Here is a 19,793-nt window from a genome sequence, read left to right on the forward strand (position 1 = left end):
TGGTACATTTACACAATGGAATACTACGCAGCAGAAAGAAAGAATGAACTCCTACCTTTTGCAATAGCATGGGTGGAACTAGAGAGAATTATGCCTACCAAAATAAGCCAGGCAACAAAAGACAAATACCATATGATATCACCTAATACAGGTAACTAATGAAGAACACAAACAAACTAGCAAAATTGAACCAGAGGCACATAAACAAGGAGCAGACTAACAGTGACCGGGGGAAGTGGGGAAGGAGAGAAGGGGAAGGGTCTAGTCAAGGAACAAGTATAAATGACCCATAGACATGGATAAAGGGGTGGGGATGGACTGAGGGAGCAGGAGTGGGCAGGGTGTGGGGGGAGCAATGGAGGAAAAAGTGGGACAACTGCAACAGAAAAACAATAAATAAATCAAAAAAATTTTTTAAAGGTCAATGAAAGACAAATTCCTTCTTTGTAAGACATCTAAACATATCACATTAAAGTCTGAAACACATAGCAAAAGAGTTTGATAGTGAAAATCAGTTCTCCACAGTTAAAGTCAGCAGGCTTTGTTATAAACACTCCTCAGCTGCTAACAAAGAAACATGAAAGAGGAAGCAGTCTCGGGAAGCAGTTTTACTCACTTAACACAAGTCCTTATTCCCATATGTGCTTCCCAGTAAGGCTTTTCCTGCTTTATACTTTAGCCCACTCACTAAATATGCAGCTAGAATATCTCCAATTGCATTCAGCTAAGTTCCACTTGCTACATAATCCACCCTTCTACCCCCACCTACTTGGTGAAGGGACAAAGACTGCTAAAAGTTTCTAGGTTTTCATGGTTAACCACCTCAACCTGATCAGACCTTATTGCTACTCTTATGAAAGACAAAGAAAGTTCTTTAGAAATGTAAGCCCCAAAACTCTCCTGGGTGACACCCAAGAGCATCCTTGCTAATTGGAAATGATGGCATAATAACATTTCAAATGAAACTCTAGGCGAGTGACAACAAAAAGGGGTGGGCTATCTGATACTTACGGTCTCTTCTAACTCTAAAAAAAATACTACAATGATTTTTCTACATTCCCTTATAAATAGGGAGTAAGAATCCTGATACAGGTCTTTCGTCTCCTCTTTCAACTTTTCATTACCTCCATCCCCAACTACTCACCCCTGCAGAATGTGTTCTCACAAAAATCCACAGCCACTGAATGTTACACTGGTATACTGTACTTAGACTAGGACTTTAACAGCATCAGAAAATAAAAAGTGCAACACAGAAATTTTCAATTCACCAAAAATTTACAGAAAAACAAAAAGATCATTTCTGAAACCCTGTCACTGACAATTTATCCAGCATCTCCAATTCAATGACATTCTGTGGGTGGCAAAAAACAAAACAAACAAAGAAAACCACCAAACCTGGTGAGAATGCCACTTTATCACACAACAAAAAATTCAAAACCATGTTCTGTATGTAATCTCCTGCTGGCAAGAATCTAAATCGGGGGATATAAATTATAACGGAAAAAAGAATAAGTAAAAAAATAAGCTATAAAAAAAAAAAATCTAAACCAGTCCTGAGAGCTGAATGAAGCCCCATGTACCCTGCAGGCTATCTAATACTACAACTATCAACAGTAATTCCTAGGTGTAATATGTAAGAAAAAAAAATCTTGAGGACAACGAGGGAGATACCACAAAAACTGATGACCAACCCTGGCTGGTGTGGCTCAGTGGATTGAGCACAAGCCTGCAAACCAAAGGGTCACTGGTTCGATCCCCAGTCAGGGTACATGCCTGGGTTATGGGCCAGATCCCCAGTTGGGGGCAGGCAAGAGGCAACCACACATTGATGTTTCTCTCCCTTTCTCCCTCCCTTCCCTTCTCTCTAAAAATAAATAAATCTTGAAAAAAACACAAAACAAAAACTGATAACCAAAAGATAGGAACCTAGTAACATATTGCTTTCAGTTCCCACATTTAAAAGTTCCCAAATTTGTCTGCATATTAAATCACCTGGGGATTTTTCTTTTTTAACTTCCAATTCCCAGGTCATTGCCTAAACGAAATAAATCATGATCTCTGGAAGTGGGACACAGGGATCAGTACTTCTTAAAATCTGATCAGGTGATCAAGTGATTACAATGTGGTCAAATTTAGGAAACATTGCCCCCCTCCCACACAGAGCTGTCCTTGGTATTGAGTGGGTGCTCAATAATAACATGCTATAACCAATTACTGAAAGTAGTGAGAAAAATGGAAATTCAAGGATAACTTCAAAACAGTCAGCTGTTCTCAGGACTGCTGGAGCAGGGGGAAAGGAGAGAAGGAAACATATGGACCAAAACAGTTGGTCTCCGTGCACTATGGAACTTTGTGAATGCTGCGCTCACATGTGGACATAAATGTTAAATGTAAAGTTAACAAGAAAGAATTTCTCATGAATCATCTTGAGTAAAAAGAAATCAAATCCCAAAATTTAAAAATCTCCTAGAGCAGAGGTTCTGTAATTGTGTGTGTGGTGGTGGTTGTTTTTTGTTTGCTTTTCAATGCCACTCAGAGCATCAGTAAACAATTAAAATGAGGTAAATATCTGAGAAAAGTACATATACCAACAAGTGCATTAAGTAAAACAGACAGTATTGATTCTAGAATAAGAGGGTCATACATCATATAATGTGACTTCAAAGCCAAAACAAAAGCAAGACACTAGAAGGAGAGCATTTGAGAGATTAGTGGAAATTGTTGCATCGCCTGAGAGCAATTTAGTGAAGACAGAAAGGTTTAATGCCTCTTAGATTCATCTGCTCCAAAAGACTCTCTGGGCAGTAGTTATTAAACTCAGCTTCACATGGAATCACCTGGGAAGCTAATAACACACACACACCCCCTCCACCCCACCTCCCACCAATACTCAGGTGAAGCTCAGACCAATTAAAAGCATTGGTAATTTTTAAAGCTTCCCAGGAGAGTCCCATGTGCAGACAAGGTTGAGAATCTGTTCTAAGGCACCATAATCAATGTCAGAATAACACATTAAGGATTCTAACTGGGAATTTTAACAACAAAAACCATTTTAAAAAGATTGCTCAGCCCTGACTGGTGTGGCTCAGTGGATTGAGCACCAGCCTGTGAACTGAAAGGCGGCTGGTTCAATTCCCAGTCAGGACACATGCCTGGGTTGCAGGCCAGGTCCCCGGTTGGGAGTGTGCATTCAAGAAGCAACCAATCACATGTCAATGTTTCTCTCCCTCTCTTTCTCCCTCCCTTCTCCTCTCTCTAAAAATAAATAAATAAAAATCTTTAAAAAATGATTGCTCATATTTTTTTCTATTAAAAATACAGTGGAATGGGATCTATAGCTGATTCAAAAGTAATAGGTTAATAAGTAGAAAACAAATTCAGAAGATAAGCCACAACACATAAGAAATTCTATATGAGGAACACCACATAACATTCTGAAAATAAATCCTATTATCTTGGCTTTATAGGTGGGAGAATATCAATATAATTTTTACCATTAGGAAAGGATCCAATAGCAGCAGAAGGAATGCCAGCATATATTCCACGAAAACCACCAGACTTATTAAATCCCTGCGGACTCTGCAGCCTCGTTTTAATCGTATCCAGAGGAAATAATATCAAGTCCACAGAGACACCTGCTACTCCACCAGCCTTTAAAAAAAAAAAGGTAGTGGGGATAAAAAAAGGAAAAATAGGTTACAATAAAATAAACTCTCTGCCATTTGGGGCAAGAATAAGAAGAAGGTAGTCTTTAAATCATATTTCTCATACCTATCAGTTCATGGACTATTTGGCATAGTCAAAAGACCTGTGACATAAACAATGGGGAAACAGCCATTATTGTGCTTATTTTCAAATTGTAAATTTTTAAATAATTTTCTTTTTAAAGTGAATTTTAAATTTTATTTTTAAATAAACTTAAAAATCATTTTTAATACTGTCACATGGTTCAAAAAAGTAAACAAGCAAACTCAGAAATATAAAGCGTTCCAAGTCTCCTTCCCTGTTCCTAGTAATCAGGTAACCAATTTGATTGTTTTCTTACTGTATCCTTCCAAAGTTAATTTAGGCATATACAAGCAAATATGAATATTTATTTTCCTTTTTACAAAATAAAAAGTGTATATAATATACACTTTGCTGAACCTTATTTTTTTCACTTAATTTATCTTGCTGATATTTCCTTATCAGACCAAATGTTATATTTTTGTCTTTTTAACTAATGAGTAGTGAAACTGCAGTAAGACTTTTGTTTTTAAACAGGTAATGATCCTTGTGAATCTAGACCTGTACTTTAAGAATCAAATATATAAGGATACCTATATTCTGTGTATCTGAAAATCCCTTGATAAATGTTTTAATCAAGTGAATAAACGGGAAAAAATAAGAGCTAAATTCCTAAAGGACATTAAAACCTGGCCCAAATTATCGTCACCTCCCAAGAGATGCCACATTGCTTTGGAAAGCTGCACTTTAAAAAGTTTAAACCTCATCAGTACTTGGAGTATATGGAGAATATTGTAAAACTGGTTACACCTTAGTCAAAGTAAAAAGATACTCAGAAAAATATGAACTGGAACACAGGATCAAAAAAAGGTCCACACACAAGGCCTTAAAGCTTCATATAAAGATGAGAGTCAAGACCAGTTTACTGTACGCAGATGTAAGAATGACAAAGAGGAAACTCACTGTGTGCTTCCTCTACAGGGATTCTTAAACTGAAGTGTCAACTTTTGCTATTTTTGAATTTTGAAACACGTGACCATATTACCAATTCAAGAGGTTAAAATATACATTAAAAACTACATATTCCAAAATGTAGAAAAAAAGATACAAGCATACATACAGTATTATTCAAACTCACAGGCAAAGTTCGAAATGATCGGCTGTTTCCACCCTCTGGATTTACAAAATGCTCAGAGGGTATGAAGCTTAGTACCCAGCAAACACTCTCTGCTATACTTACCACTCACAATAAAACCACTGCAAAAATTCATTGGAAAAATAAAATTACTCTGATTAGAAATCCAATAATTAACTAATACAGGTAAATTATTTAAGATTATACTAGAAAACCACATTACCATGAACATTAATATTATACTATATGATCACCCTGAAAGACACGACACATCCTCAAAGACCACGACGGTCTACTATGCGAAAGACCGTCACGAGAAGATGAGAGATGTGCCAGTAGAGAAGCACACATGGTAGTAAAAGAATGACACATAATATGGGATTTCTCTCTGAATAGAAAGATGATCTTTTCTAAGTTGTGGGAAAAGGTTTATAAGTAATGTAGAAAAAAAGTCAACCTTTTTCAACATTTTCTCGCTTATTTCTAAAGGATTTTTATAAAATTCAGTATGTAAAAATATTTTGCCTGCCTCTTCATTTTCTCAAAGCTCAAGAACTAAAATTCTGCTAAGAATGTCTGATATGACTGGATTCCTTTAAAATTTGCAGCACTTCATTTCAATTTTCTCTTTAATCTTAGGAGAGGGTTCAGAGAGTGCTTGCCATCTACTCCTGAATTTTAACCAATAAGTTAATTACACTTTCAATCTCTTTGACTACTTTGCATGCATTCAATCTCTAATCCTTCATCAGAATTCTTATCTCCTGAAAATGACAAGATTCAATCTACTTATCTAGTAAATATAAATGAAAAGTTAATTGCTTCTGTAGATTTTAAAATTCTGTGACTCAAATGTTAAATTCATAAGACTAAAAAAAAAAACAAAAACAGGTAACAGAGAGCAGGAAGAAGAATATATGTATATTTATCCATTCAGCAACATATTTAAGATTTAAACAAAAACTTTAAGAAGTGCTTATGATTTTACATCAATGTTGTTTTGTTCATAATTATGTACAAAATATATAAGCCAACATCAGTGGAATTACAAGAAACTCTGCCAATTTTTTGTTTTTAGTCTGAGATATTTGTTTTATTTATGATCACTTATCAAAAGGTTACGTATTAGGCATATAATTTGTTTGTAGATTTATGGTAGCTTACACTGAAATGATACGTTAAGAAGTAAATAAAATCCAAAGATATAGAATACCCAGGCAACCAGCAAGCTTTACTACAGCATAACAATTTATTGTGACCTTGATATCCTGCAGATAAAATACACATCTCTACTGCCCCGGTTGGGTTGCTCAGTTAGTTGGAGCATTGTCCCGTATACCACAAAGGCTGTGCATCCAATTCTCGGTCAGGACACATACCTAGGTTGTGGGTTCAATTTCCAGTCCAATACATACAGGAGGCCACCGATTGATGTCTGTGTCTCCCTCCCTCCCTCTCTCTCTAAAAGCAACGGAAAAGAAAATGTCCTTGGGTAAGGATAAATAAATACACCACACACATATCTACCTTAAGTTTAAAAAATGTAAGAAGTGCTGGCAGGCTATCTAATTAGTGCTTTGAAGTTTCTCTGGAAGTTGAAAAAAATCAAGATCACAGGCTATAAAGCCTTTACTTCTCAAAAGAAGGATGCACAACAATAGAAAAGAAATCATTGCTGCTCAACTATAGGATGAAACCAAACCACCTAATTTGACTATGCAAACTCATCACAGCCACTGGCCTGAACCACAGCTGAGAAGAACTAGCTGAAATACTAACACGGATCCTCAGGAAACATCCCTCCTTGACTCTCTCAGTGTTCTCCACAATGGAGCAGCTCCTTGTTAAGTGAACTGCTGTCCCTGCTTCCTGGACACCTCTCTTCTCCCCACTCCCCATTCATCTTTCCTGCAGTGCACCTTGCCACTTCTACACTGATGGCAGTCACCTTTGTAAAATCCAAACTTCAATTTCATCTTGCCACTCTCCAGCGTATGTGTCCTCCAAACTTTCCAGTAGCTCCCGGGATGAAGAACAGAATCCTTTATAAGGTTCTGGAAGTTCTACCTCTCCACTCTCACCTCCACTATTTGCTCTTCTTACCACCTTGAGTTCTAGTTTCCTCCAAGTCTTGTTTCCTCATTTCTAGAACTTTGTACAGCTGTTCTTGAATACCTAAATCTAGAATTAGACCCTCTTATTTCCACATGCTGGTGACAATTTCAATTCTATAACTGAGCATCTCACCACTGCCTTTACGTCCCAGTAAACTGCAAGATCCATACCTGTTATGTTCACCAGTATGTTCCCAGCTCCAGTACAAAGCAGACACTCAACTATTTGAATTATGTATGAATTAATGACTATAAGGAAAGATTATTACCCATATTTTAGAGGGTACAAGTCAATCTTCAGAAAGTACACCAAATTCCTTAACTCACAAAACACAGGACCAAGCAATTCCCCAAAGAAAAATATAAATGGCCAACAAAATTATGAAAATGTGCTTCCCCATCATTAATGACCCAATAAAAACAAATTAAAGCATTTTCCCAATTAAATTAGAAAAGGTGAAAAATATGAATGAGCACTGTAAAGAGAAACAAATTATTAAAATCAATTAGGCAAAATGAAAATTTTAAATTATAAAATCTTTGATCCAGCTATTTTATTTCTAAATATTTCTCCCACAGAAATGCATAAATATACAAGAATGTTTACTACAGCATTATTTGTAACAATAAAAAGCTAGAAGTAACCTAAAGTTCTATCCTAGGAGTCTTGTTAGATAATTTTTGTTGTTGTTAGATAAATTTTTATATCAAAATAATGGATTGCCACATAGACTTTGAAAGAATTGGTTGTGCCCTGGCTGGGTGGCTCAGTTAAGGTTGAGAGTTCAATTCCTGGTCAGGGAATATATCTAGGTTGCAGGTTCAATCTCCAGTCAGTGGATCCCCTATTAGGGTGTGTATAGGAGGCAACTGATTCTCCCTCTCTCTCTCCCTCTCTCTCTCTCTCTCTCATACACACACGCACAAATCAATAAACGTATCCTCGGGTGAGGATTAAAAAAAAAAGATTGAGGCCAGTCTGAACTCACTGGCACAGAAACATATGCTAGATTCTTAAATTAACCAAATTACCTATGGAACAATATATGCTATGTAATCCTGCATTCACAGAAATGTATACCTATTTATCCATGTATAGTTATAAGTCTGGAAGCAGACACTGTAAATTGCTAAAAGTTATTAACTCTGTAAAAAGAGGTTCAAGATAAGGAGTATTTTTACTATCTTGTTAATTTTTGTCTTCTTCAAGTTTTGGAATGAGTATTGCAAACATATAAAAAGTAAAGCTATTCAAAATTAATGCTCCTTGATAAAAAAAAATCCTAACTCACTGGTTACATCTGGTATGCAGTAAGTACTCAATAAGGGGTAACCAAGAACCTTGACCCAAGGGCCGATTTTAAACTACCTGTCCAGCCTCACTTCACACACTTTAACAAACCTGGAGCCTCCTCTGACCACTGTTGCCCAGACACACCTTGAAGCTTCTCATTTCTGTGCTGCTGCTTAGGCTTTGCTCTCAACTTGGAATGCCCTTCCTATGCCCGCTGTCACCTGTTCCCCTGCCACTATCCACACATCCCTGCCAAAATCCTGTTAAGGCTATGACCAAATGCCACACTCTTCCTAAAGCCTTTCCCAATCTTGCAGTGGGAATTAAATGCTACTCCCCTGACTCCCCAATATAACTTTGTTTATATTTCAAACAATCATGTCTGACAGTAAGTTCCTTCAGAGCAGAGGCCAGATCAGTCACCTTGGCCTTCCTAAATATATATTCCAGCACTTCGTATGTAGCAGGGCTTCTGCACTTGTTAGTTTGAATCAAATGAAAATATGATGTTCAAAAAAAACAAAAACAGCATTAAGTCATTCTTTGATTGTCCCTGTTGTGATCTGCCATAGCACTTGTGACAGTGAAAGCCATTCTTTTTAACATTCCACAGTTACACCAACAGCACAGTGACATCTCTGGATAGCCACTGCTCATAATCACCTCCTGATGGAAAACAATGTAGGTTGTTTTGTTTAGTGAATGCAATAATGGTTCTAGAATTTGACTTAAGTATTCTTTCATTTCTCCAGACATTCTTTCAGATTAAATATTGCCTAGGACATCGGCTTTCACATCAGACAAACCTGGCTTCCATCTTAACTGGGTCTCCTTAGGAAAACTATTTAAACTCCCTAAACAAATGAGCAAAATAGAGCCAGAAACATAGAAATAAGGAACAAACTGACAGCGACCAGAGGGGAGGCGGGAGGGGGATAACAGGGAAAGAAAGAAAGGGGTCTAGTCAAGGAACAAGTATAAAGTATCCATGGACACGAACAACAGGGTGGGGATTGAATGTGGGAGGGCAGGGGCAGGGGAGCAAAGGGGGAAAAAATGGGACAACTGTAATTGAACAACAATAAAATAAAATAATATATATTAAAAAATTAAAAAATAAAAATTCATCACTTTTACAGTCCCCTACTCAATAAAAATAAACTCTCCAAAACCATAGTTCTTCACGTAAAAAATAAGGAAATAATAGTATTTATATTTCATAGAGTTTTCGAGAATTGAATTGTTACAGAAAGTGGGTGTCCAAAAATCCCCAGAGCTTGGGGCTGGGGGATGGGAAGAAGGAAGCAGCTTTCCGGATGCCTTCACAAGCCAGAGGTTAAGGGCTAGTGTCTTTGTTACGCAAATGGATTGGATGCTTCCAAGGCCTCAGGAAGATGGGAGGGGTCTTGGACTGGGGGATGGTAGGGAAAAAGCACACAGAGCCTGCGTGAGGTTCTGTGAATGGTCAGAACTGGGGACCATGCCAACTTCATCACAGGACGCAGTCAGGGATTTAAAAATAAGTGGCAGGCATTTTAACCAGGCTGACCGTGCAGTTTTAACTGGGCACACACTGACCATGCTGCTTTGGAAAAGAAGGGTTCTCCAAGCAGTTTGCAAGGAGGGCAAAGGTGCTTTCCATGTGGATTAGAAATGGGGAATACCATGCAGTTTTGAGACACACCTTGCAGCTTGGAGAAGGGGGGATACATTTGTGGTTTTGGAAAGGAGGCTGGGAATTCACGCAGCTCTGGGTTAAAAGCTGGTGGACACCTTAACACAGACAAGACCTCCCCCAATCAGAACTGAATGATTGGCAGCTACAGGTAAAGCTGAACTGTCCCTAGGAAGTAGGGAAACGGTATCTCTAACTTTTCTAAAACTAGCCTGGTTTGGTAAGGGGAGACAGAAATTTGAGTTTGTGGGTGTTTTAAGGAACATAAGACTTAACGGCAGAAATCCGCAAATAACTAAATCTATATAACTGTTAAATAAACGATTCTTTTTCTTTTCAAACCCACGGGCTCTTTAGTCAGGGGCCCGATTGCCCGCCGCCAGAATTGTAACTCTCAATACCAGAGTTCGGTGAAAAGAAAAAGAATCGTTTATTTAACAGTTATATAGATTTAGATTATTTGCGGATTTCTGTTGTTAAGTCTTATGCTCTTTAAAAGACCCACAAACACATATCCTTGCCTCCCCCCCTTCCAAACCAGGCTAGTTTTAGGGAAGTCAGAGAAACCGTTTCCCTACTTTCTCAACACAGTTCAGCTTTACCAGCAGCTGCCAATCATTCAATCTGATTGGGGAGATCCTTTCTGTGCTGTGGTGCCCTCCAGCTCTCAATGCAGGACGGCCTGGATTCTCAGCCTCCTTGCAAACTGCCTTCTTCCTGCAAACCGCGCGGATCTCCTCTCCTTCTCAAAACCGCATGGCGAGAGCCTCTTAAAGCAGCCTGGAGACCCCTTCTCCAAGCCACATGGAGAAGGCCCCTTCACCAAGCCACGTGGAGGGAGCACACGAGAGAGCGAGAGCGAGCACGCAAGCGTGCCAGAGAGAGTCAGAGTGCCAGAGCGCGAGCGAGAGCCCGAGTCAGAGAGCGAGAGTCTCTGAGCTAAAATGTCTGCAGCTGCTTATATATCCCTGACTGCGTCATCTGACGCAGTGGGCATTGCAAACAGTTCTGACCATTCACAGACCCTTACGTAGGCTCTGTGTGCTTTCCATACCGTCCCCTGGTTCAAGACTCCTCCCATCTGCCTGAGGCTTTGGATGCATTAAAGCCATTTTGCATAAGAAAGACACTACCCACCAGCCTCAGGCATGTGGAAGCATTTGAAAAGCTGCTTACTTCTCCCCATCCCCCAGCAGCAAACTCTGGGGATTTTTGGACTCCCCTGTTTCTGTAACAACAGAATGACATTAAACGAAAATTAAATATAATTAAATGAGCCTGCTATATGCTTAGCAAAATCCCCACCCTTAATCAACTATCAATTAATGAGTTATTATATTTACTGTTATGTGACTACAAATATCTTTCAAAGTTGGCTGATGCCACATTTCTGACATGCCGATATTAAAAATCATGAAAAGTCTAAGGCACACTTTACCAAAGACTAAATATTACGTTCATATATTAAATTTAATAAATTCGCATATAAAAATGTGTAAATTCAAGCCTTTCGTTAGCAATAATGAATTAAAAGCTCTTCTCAGATTCTCCTCCTTGGATGAAAATTATCCACAGACCCACTCAGCAGAAAGCAAAATCATGCAATGCATGGCAGGAACAATTCAGCATCAACTTCAAAAAACTTGAGGAACACTAACGTTCAAATTTCATCATGACCTTGGATTTAAATTTATGGGTTAATTTTTCTTAAAGAAGAGTACAAAATTATGATGGGACCTTGGATATGAAAAAAATTGCATAAGCACATTAAAGTGCTCTGTAACTGTGTGAGAAACGCTAACAATAAAAACTGGGACACAGGACTTGAGCAGTAAAGCGAGGCCTTTATTCACGAGTCTGCAGAGCAGGGCGCACCCTCACAGCCAGGAGAATGTGCGAGCCAAGTAGACAAAGGAAACTGATTTTATAGTCTTAGCTTCCCCACCCTGAAACTGCCACCCTAAAGTGATTATCTTTTCCACCCTAAAATTGCCACCCTAAAGTGATTATCTTTTCCAACATAAAATTGCCACCCTAAAGTGATTATCTTCTTCACCCTAAAATTGCCACCCTAAAGTGATTATCTTTTCTACCCTAAAATTGCCACCCTAAAGTGATTATCTTTTCCACCCTAAAATTGCCACCCTAAAGTGATTATCTTCTCCACCCTAAAATTGCCACCCTAAAGTGAGAGGGATTAGCTTCCCCGCCCTAACGCAATTAGCTCCCCCTCCCCTCTCCTTCTTCCCCGTTTCTCCATTACTGGTTACTCCGGAGTTACAATCTAACACGGTTATCTAAATGTCCCTTCTGTGGTTTGTAGACATGCCAGTGCTGTCAACTCCCTTCTCAGAGACCCTCTAATTACATTTGCCCTTAAGACTCGTTCATTACATTTGCCCTTTGTTACTAATGACTTCCTCTTGGTTTGGGAGTCACTATGTCCTTGTTTCTAACAACTGGTTACTTGCAATTACATAGTTAATTTTTGTTTTATTTACTATTTAACGTCCACTTCTACTTGACTATAAAACCATGAGTACAGGGACCATAGCTTTGAGTGACTCTTCCCAAGTACCAGAGCAAAAGCTAACAAATGTCTAGTTAAACAGGTAAAAAATACCTGATTTGTGGGGTGGGAAAACTGTGGGTGTAACTTTATTTTTCCTAAACTTTAAATTTCCTCTATTTGACTTTTCATTAATGTTACTCAAATTCTATACTATTTGGTTTGGAAGTGATAACAAAAGCACATTAACAAGTGATTTCCAGCTAAATTATCACATACTAAAAACTTTCCCAGTGCCCTCTCTTATGCGGAAAGAAAAATAAGAAAGGAAGGTCGTCCCATCTCCAAGTACTTGAGATGCAGAAGAAAGTGCTCCATCACAATTGTCATCCTATGTGACTGATGGTCTGTCTCCAAGGGCGCCTCACTTGCTCCATTAACTCATCAAAATTTAGAATACCCTTGTGTCTAGGTGACTGCCTGCCCAACACAAAAACAAGCAAAAAAACAAACAAACAAAAAAAGGTAGATCTGCTTGCTCTGACTTAAGTGCCAAATAAAACAAGTCAAATACAAGAGAGGACCCAAAAACAACCAGAATTATTTCCTGGAGGCTGGCCCATTTGTAGTACAGGCTTCCCCTGCTAGGTGAGTGTTCTAGGAACTGATCTGTATTTGTGTTCCAGCTGGCGTTCTTGTGAGAGGCTGCATTCGGTTTCAGTGAATTTTTTTTTTGAAGACGCTTTCAAAGTGTTTGCCCATTTCATGATGGGTGATTTACTAGCATACCTGCCCACACCATCGTGAGTATTCAGCAATTTTGACCAACACAGCATGACCTCCATGCCCCACCCTCCCATTCACCCGATCTTGCCCAGAGTAACTATTTTTCTATTTCCCTGGATTTAAAAAAGTCCTTAAAGGGAAACATTTTTGCCAATGTGGAAGAGGTAAAACAAAATGGCAGAGGCACTAAAAGACATCAAAATTGACCAGTTCATTGTTCTGAGCAGTGGAAAGAATGTCTCCATAGATGTATTGTATCAAATAGAGAGTATTTCGAAGGTGACTTAAGTTTAAACATGTAAGAATAAATACACAATTTTTTAATAAATACATTCCAGTATTTTGGGGGTCCCCCTTCATAAAGGCAACCTTGAGAACATGAAGACTCACTCCCCATTCCTTACAGATTTGGAGATAATGCTTTATTATCAGATATTAATTTCCCTTTGCTCCAGATGGAAGACTAAGGGGCTACCGTCCAGAAAGAGAGATTTGGAGCAAAGAACGCTGAAAACTTCCCTTAACGGTGTGTCCAATAACTTCATTCTTATCTTTTCTTCTCTTTACTTACTCCACCTAGGAAGCCCTAGCAACATAGCCATGCATAAAGGAAGGTCCAGTGAGCAGACACAACATGAGTATTATGAAAAAGCTTTTTCAGAGCCACTTCACTAAAGTAAGAAAAGAAAAAAAAAAGTACAAGCAGTCTTGGACTTTGTACAGTACTGACACATAAACTTCAGCTATAAGTCATACAAGTTCTCCAACACCACAGTTCAAATTACAGTACCAGAGTGACATTTTATAAAAATGGTAATCAAAGGAGGGAATTGGGCAACAAACATGAAAGTGCAGCAAATACATGAAAAGTGGTAATGATGAAAATGAAATTAAAGTCCACATAAGTATAAATGAAGTTATGAAAGAAATAGCTAGTTGAGGGAATATTGTCAACTGAGAGACTATATATGCAGCCAGAAGAAATTAGTGAAGGCAAACTCATCAACAAAATGAGGAAAGTGGTTGTGATGAAAAAGGATGAAGATGTCCCAAAGGAAGTTATGTCAGCAAAAATCTTCACAATAAAGGAACTCAGGGAGATACTTTGCAACACTGAAAGCACACAGGATAAAATGCTGCAAGCTGATCCAAACTTAGAAAGCAGTAGGGCACTCTGTCAAGGCATAAAAAAAAAAAAAAATGTTTGTTTTATATTGTAAATTATATGACTAGAGGAAAGTACTCCAATTATTTTGATACATTTTTTGCAAAGAAATACATTATTAATGGTTCAGTGTTTTAAATTACAATGTCCTAAATATTAGTTGTACTATTTTTTTATTTCTCTATACATTTACAATCAACAATTAGTTTTTTATTTTAACTTTTTAACATTGACCAGAATTTTTAAAGATCATTATCATTAATTTTTTTCATCAAGACCACTTTGCATAACTTCCACTTGCATATTCATTTTTACAGCCCTACACTACCATGCAAAGGATGGCCTGTACTTTTCACTGAGAGCCTGCAAACTTGCCAAAGTCCTTTCACTAATTACATAGTTGCAACTATGTAATTGCAACATAGCAGCGGTTAAAGTAACTGAAGCAGGGATGTTTTCAGTTTCATTCAAGAACAAGCCAGGTGAGCAGATTGACTACAAAGTCAATGAAATAGTGAGGTACTGAAGGGGAGAGAGAGAGAAGAATTAGGCAGGAAGAAAAAGGAATGTGAGAAAAGGTGTGCTATTTTTTAGAAAATCTGAAGTACTTTTCTGCATTAAAAAAAATAAAAAATAATAATAATAATAAAAAACTAGCCCTAGCTGACGTGGATCAGTGGATTGAGTGCCTGCCTACGCACCAAAAAGCTGCCCGTTTGATTCCCAGTCAGGGCACATGCCTGGGTTGTGGGCCAGGTCCCCAGCTTGGGGCATGCGAGAGGCAACAGATGGCTCACACATTGATGTTTCTCTCCCTCCCTTGCCCTCTCTCTAAAAGTAAATAAATAAAATCTTTTTAAAAAACTTATTAAAAAAATAAAATAAAATAAACTAGAAGAAAAACATATAGGCATACCTAATTTTATTGTGCTGTTGCTTTATTTCTTTAAACAAATGGTTCTACCAGCAAAAAGACTGACTCACTTTATTACAGTGGTCTGGAATCAAACCATAATTTCTGAGCTATGCCTATAATGTTATCATCAAAATTATTTTATATTCCTTTGCCTTGTAGCTCAGTTGGTTAGAGCATGATCTCAATGTGCCAAGGCTTCAGGTTCAATTCCCAATCAGGGCACATACAGGAAGAAACCATGGATACATAAATAAATGGATCAACAAACTGATGTTTCTCTCCCTCTCTCTAAAATCAATTAATTCAAACATTTTTTCCTAATTATTTTGCATTATCTTAGAGAATTTCAATGCAGCTTTTTTAAAAAATGAATGGAATAGTATTTTTAATTAGGAATACTATTTCTAATAGTTTTAATTAGGCATGAACAGAAGTACATGTATGTTTTATTTTATAAATCTCTTAAGCATTTTGCATGTTACTATACCACATGCTCTTCACAAGCACTAGTGCCAAGAGCCACGGAATAGTCCACAAAATACATCTACCATCATTAACCTAACCATTCCTCTTCTGTTTAATGTGTAAGTGGCTTACTATTATCTTTGCTGAGTTAAAAGTTATAGACACCTTTAGGTTGCTAATACTTAGTTCCAAACTATCTTCCTAAAAGCATACACCAGTCAGTGTTCTCTTTGAGCACACCGTCTACTACAGTGCTAACTTCAGCAGCTCATGTACTAAATATACAAAGAAAATTAGCATGGCCTCTGCTCAAGGATGATACATAAATTTGTGAAGCATTTCATATTTTTCCAAATAAACAAACAAGCAGAACAGAAACAGACTCATAGATACAAAGAACATTTTGACAGTTGCCAGACTGAAGTGAGGTTGGAGGGACAGGTGATAAGATTTTAGTAGTACAGATTGGTAGTTACAGAACAGTCATGGGAATGTAAAGTACAGCATAAAGAACATAGTCAATAATATTCCAAAAACTATGTATGGTGTCAGATGGATACAAGATTTATCGGGATGATCACTTAGTAAGTGTAAGAACGGAGTCTCTCACAGAACCATTAAGAAGCAGCGAGCAGAAGAAAAGAAGTTTATTGAGGGAATTAGCAAGTGGGGAGGAAGCTGTGCAGCAAATGGCCCGACTCTGGCCTCCTAGGGAAGGAGGGGCTGTTTTATAGGGGGAAGAAAAAAGAAATCATTGAATTCAGTCGTTATCTCGCAGCTGTGAGTCTGAGGGCTGATGAAGGCCAAACTGAGCTCGGTTGATGCACCCCACTATCATGGGAAACTCCCAGGCAGCTGCAAGCAGGTGGGGGCGGGGGACGGCATGGGAACCAAGGCTGTCAGTAAGTTTATAATGTCTAATCACTGGGCTGTACACCTGAAACTAATAATAAAAAATATGTCTACCACATGCCAGGTTCTGTACCTTTCATTCATTCATTCACAAGTTATGTTGAGTGCCTACAAAATGTCAGGCACTGTTAACACGGTAGTAAGCAAAACAGTACTTCCTTAGGAGTACTCAGCCTGTCTCAAAGATGTTCCCAACCTTAAAAAATGGCCATTCTATTTGTACACCACTTTGATAATAAACCCTTCTAATGGCTTCCATTATGCTTCCAATAAAATCCAAATTCCTTTCCATGGCCCACAAAGACTCGCCTCTGATGGCTTTGTGTCCCTCCCACCTTACTATTCTTATCCACTAGGTCTCAGCCACCACTTTGACACTCTATAAACTCTTTCCACCTAAGAGTTTTCTCACGCACTGCTCGCTCTGAACTTTGCCCCACATCCCCTAAAAATGTCTTGCCCCTTCCTACCCTTTAGACCTCAGTTTAAATGTCACCTCCTTAGTATCTTCCTTGGTCACTCCACCTAAAGTAGGGTCTCCAATATTATCCTATCACTATCCCACCTCAGTTAATTTTTTCAGAGTACTTATTTTTTGAGTTTAGTTCATTTGTCATCATATCCCCAAGGATAATCACAGTGCTCAGTGGGCAGAATACATGAGTGAATAAAATGATTTTTCTTTAGGGTAATGAAATCTAACTTCCTTGAAACTTGTATCCATTGACCCAAATTTTACCCTCTGTAACTACATCTAAAAAATAAAAGTATACCTTTTGGCATGTGTACTACACTTTAATGAATTTTAAAACCACTGTTCTTTTTCTAACTTGGGCACTCATATTTTTAGCAACTGCTACTGACTTCAGAGATAGAATCAAGGAGCAGTTAGGGCATGGGATCCCATGTTACACTGCCTAGGTTGAAATCTGATCTCCAACACTTACACACATGAAATGGATCTCACTTGGGTGATTTTGGACAAATTATATAACCTCTCTGCACCTCAGTTCCCTCATTTGGAAAAATTAAAGTCTTCAATTGCTTGACAGAATTCAATGAGACAATGTATGTAAAAAGCTGACCTGTTCCTGGCACAACAATGTTATCTGTCAGAACTACTACTGCTCTCTGAACTAGACAGGAAAATTCCTTGAAATTGGTAACATATTTCTTTGCCTGCATCTCTAAAACCTGCTTGTACAAGTCTCAACAAATCTAGACTGAAAACCATCATCCCACAAGTCTGGCTAAGGTGCCCCTTCCACATCTTCCCATAACACTCTGAAACTAGCCCTCATGTCATTTTTCTTAACAGTCACTTTACTATTTATTCTGTCTCTGCCACCTGGCCCAGGTGGGCCGGTTTATCTTGTTCACCACCTTATCCCTAACACCTGCAATAACAAAATTTGATAATTAGCATTTGGTGAGAAGCTTTTTAAAGGTTATTTGTTTTCTGTCTGCTTCTGTCCACTCCTCTCCACAAGCCAATCTCTGTCTTATTCTCTGCTGCATCTAGTATCCCCTACTGGACCTGCCGTAAGAGAAATTTTAAAATATTTATTAAAAGACTGGTTTTTGTAATGTTAAAAAGTGTTGATTCTAGTTGTTTTCTAAGGAGTTAAACACCACTGTCTTATTGGCTCCATAGTGCAGGATCAATGTACCCAAAGGCTAGAAGAATGCTCTGAAGCAGAATAACCAGATTAACTATACCCTGAATAAATGAATGAATAAATGGGTATATCATTTTCCGAGACTGAAGGTACCGAAAAATGACAACCACTGACTTGGACAGGAGGGCTCTGAGCGACCTGAGTAAGCCTCTTTTGTTTTGTTATATATATTCCTACATAAAATGCCTAAGTTTTCCAGTGTAGTGCTAATCAACTGAAGCTTTTAAGTAGAGAAATCTGTCTTCGTGCGGAAGACGATGAGTCAAGCAGCCACCCAAACCCGCCCGACTCTCCGGCGTCAGGGTGGGAAAGACGTAGCCTTGACAAGGACCCGGCAGAGGCCCAGGATCCCCGCGCTCGCTCCTAAACCTGGTGACCAGTGACCCGAGGACAGTTCGCACAAAACCGGAAGAAACTGCTAGTGCAGAGGAGCCCCCACCGGTTCCAGCGCTGGACTCCGGCACTATGAGCACCCGACTTCACCGCCTCGCACTCACCACCAGGGAGGCTGTGAACCCACGCTGGTCCATAGCCGCGAAAACACCATCAACGCTGCGTTTCGCAGCAGAGCAGAGGCACGTCGCAGCCTTACGTACTGGGCACCGCCATCTTGGAGGCGGGGCCTGACGTTTGCACTTCCGCGGTCACGTGCAGGCGAGCCACAACAACTACACGTGCAACCCAGGAAGCCTGGGAAAGGAGGAGTTCCGAGAAGGAGGGACGGGGCTCGGGAAGTGCGATTGAGCCGGATATCTCCATTCCACTATGCTTTCCGTTCCTGCGGCAGCTTGAGTTTCGGCTAGATGGAAGAACTCTCGTCAGCAAATAAGCGTTCGCTGGGACCAGGTGCAGGGAGTCCCTCACTGAAGGCAGGTTGGAGCAAAAGTGTAAGCCAAAGAGGCTAGAGTGGAGGGGGGGACCATGGAAAGACAAAACTAGTTTCAGGGGAAAAGGTTTGTGTTTCTTTTTTACTGAATTTATTGAGTTTGCATTGTTAAAAATATTTTATAGATTTAAGGTGTACATTCTATAACACATCAGCTGCATATTGTATTGTGTTCACCACATCAAGTCATGTCTCTTTTTGTTGCTTTTATCCACCCCCAACCCCGTTACCCTTCCCTGCTTCCTCCACCCCGTTTCCCTCTGATAATAACCACACTGAGGGTTGGTTTGTTTTGGGATTGGGGGGGTGCGTTGTTTGTTTTGCTTAATCAATGAAAAGGCAGAACTAGTTTAAGGAGGGTGAGCTTCGTGTTTCTAATCAGTTATTTGTCTTTGGTTTATCTCTTGGTTTTATCGGTACAAATGTCTGAATTACTATAAAACAGACTCAATATCGTAAGATTATTAAAGCTATAGAAGAACTTCATATCCTCCACTTCTTCTTATTGGCAGTATTGCATTTAAAGTTATT

The 19,793-nt window shown here is 38.9% G+C and overlaps 1 protein-coding gene and 1 pseudogene across 6 annotated transcripts in view; one reads left to right on the forward strand and one right to left on the reverse strand.

The window, feature by feature from the left end:
- Positions 1-18,920, reverse strand: part of SLC25A26 (solute carrier family 25 member 26) — a 159,669-nt gene extending 140,749 nt beyond the window's left edge. For 4 of the 6 annotated variants that reach the window (XM_090283872.1, XM_090283870.1, XM_090283871.1 and 1 more), the window contains exons 1-2: positions 18,874-18,920; positions 3,495-3,651 (exon numbers count right to left, since the gene is read on the reverse strand). In XM_090283872.1, coding sequence (XP_090139998.1) covers positions 3,495-3,651; positions 18,874-18,906 — 190 coding nt within the window. In that variant the 5' untranslated portion in view covers positions 18,907-18,920. The remainder of the gene's footprint in view (positions 1-3,494; positions 3,652-18,873) is intronic. The other 2 variants (XM_090283875.1, XM_090283874.1) reach the window with 1 other exon arrangement.
- On the forward strand, positions 16,037-16,135 carry LOC150004729 (U6 spliceosomal RNA; annotated as a pseudogene).
- Positions 18,921-19,793: the final 873 nt, after the last annotated feature.

This window comes from Furipterus horrens, unplaced genomic scaffold (genome assembly GCF_987537825.1).
Source record: "Furipterus horrens unplaced genomic scaffold, mFurHor1.1.pri manual_scaffold_7, whole genome shotgun sequence".
NCBI classification, from domain to species: Eukaryota; Metazoa; Chordata; class Mammalia; order Chiroptera; family Furipteridae; genus Furipterus; species Furipterus horrens.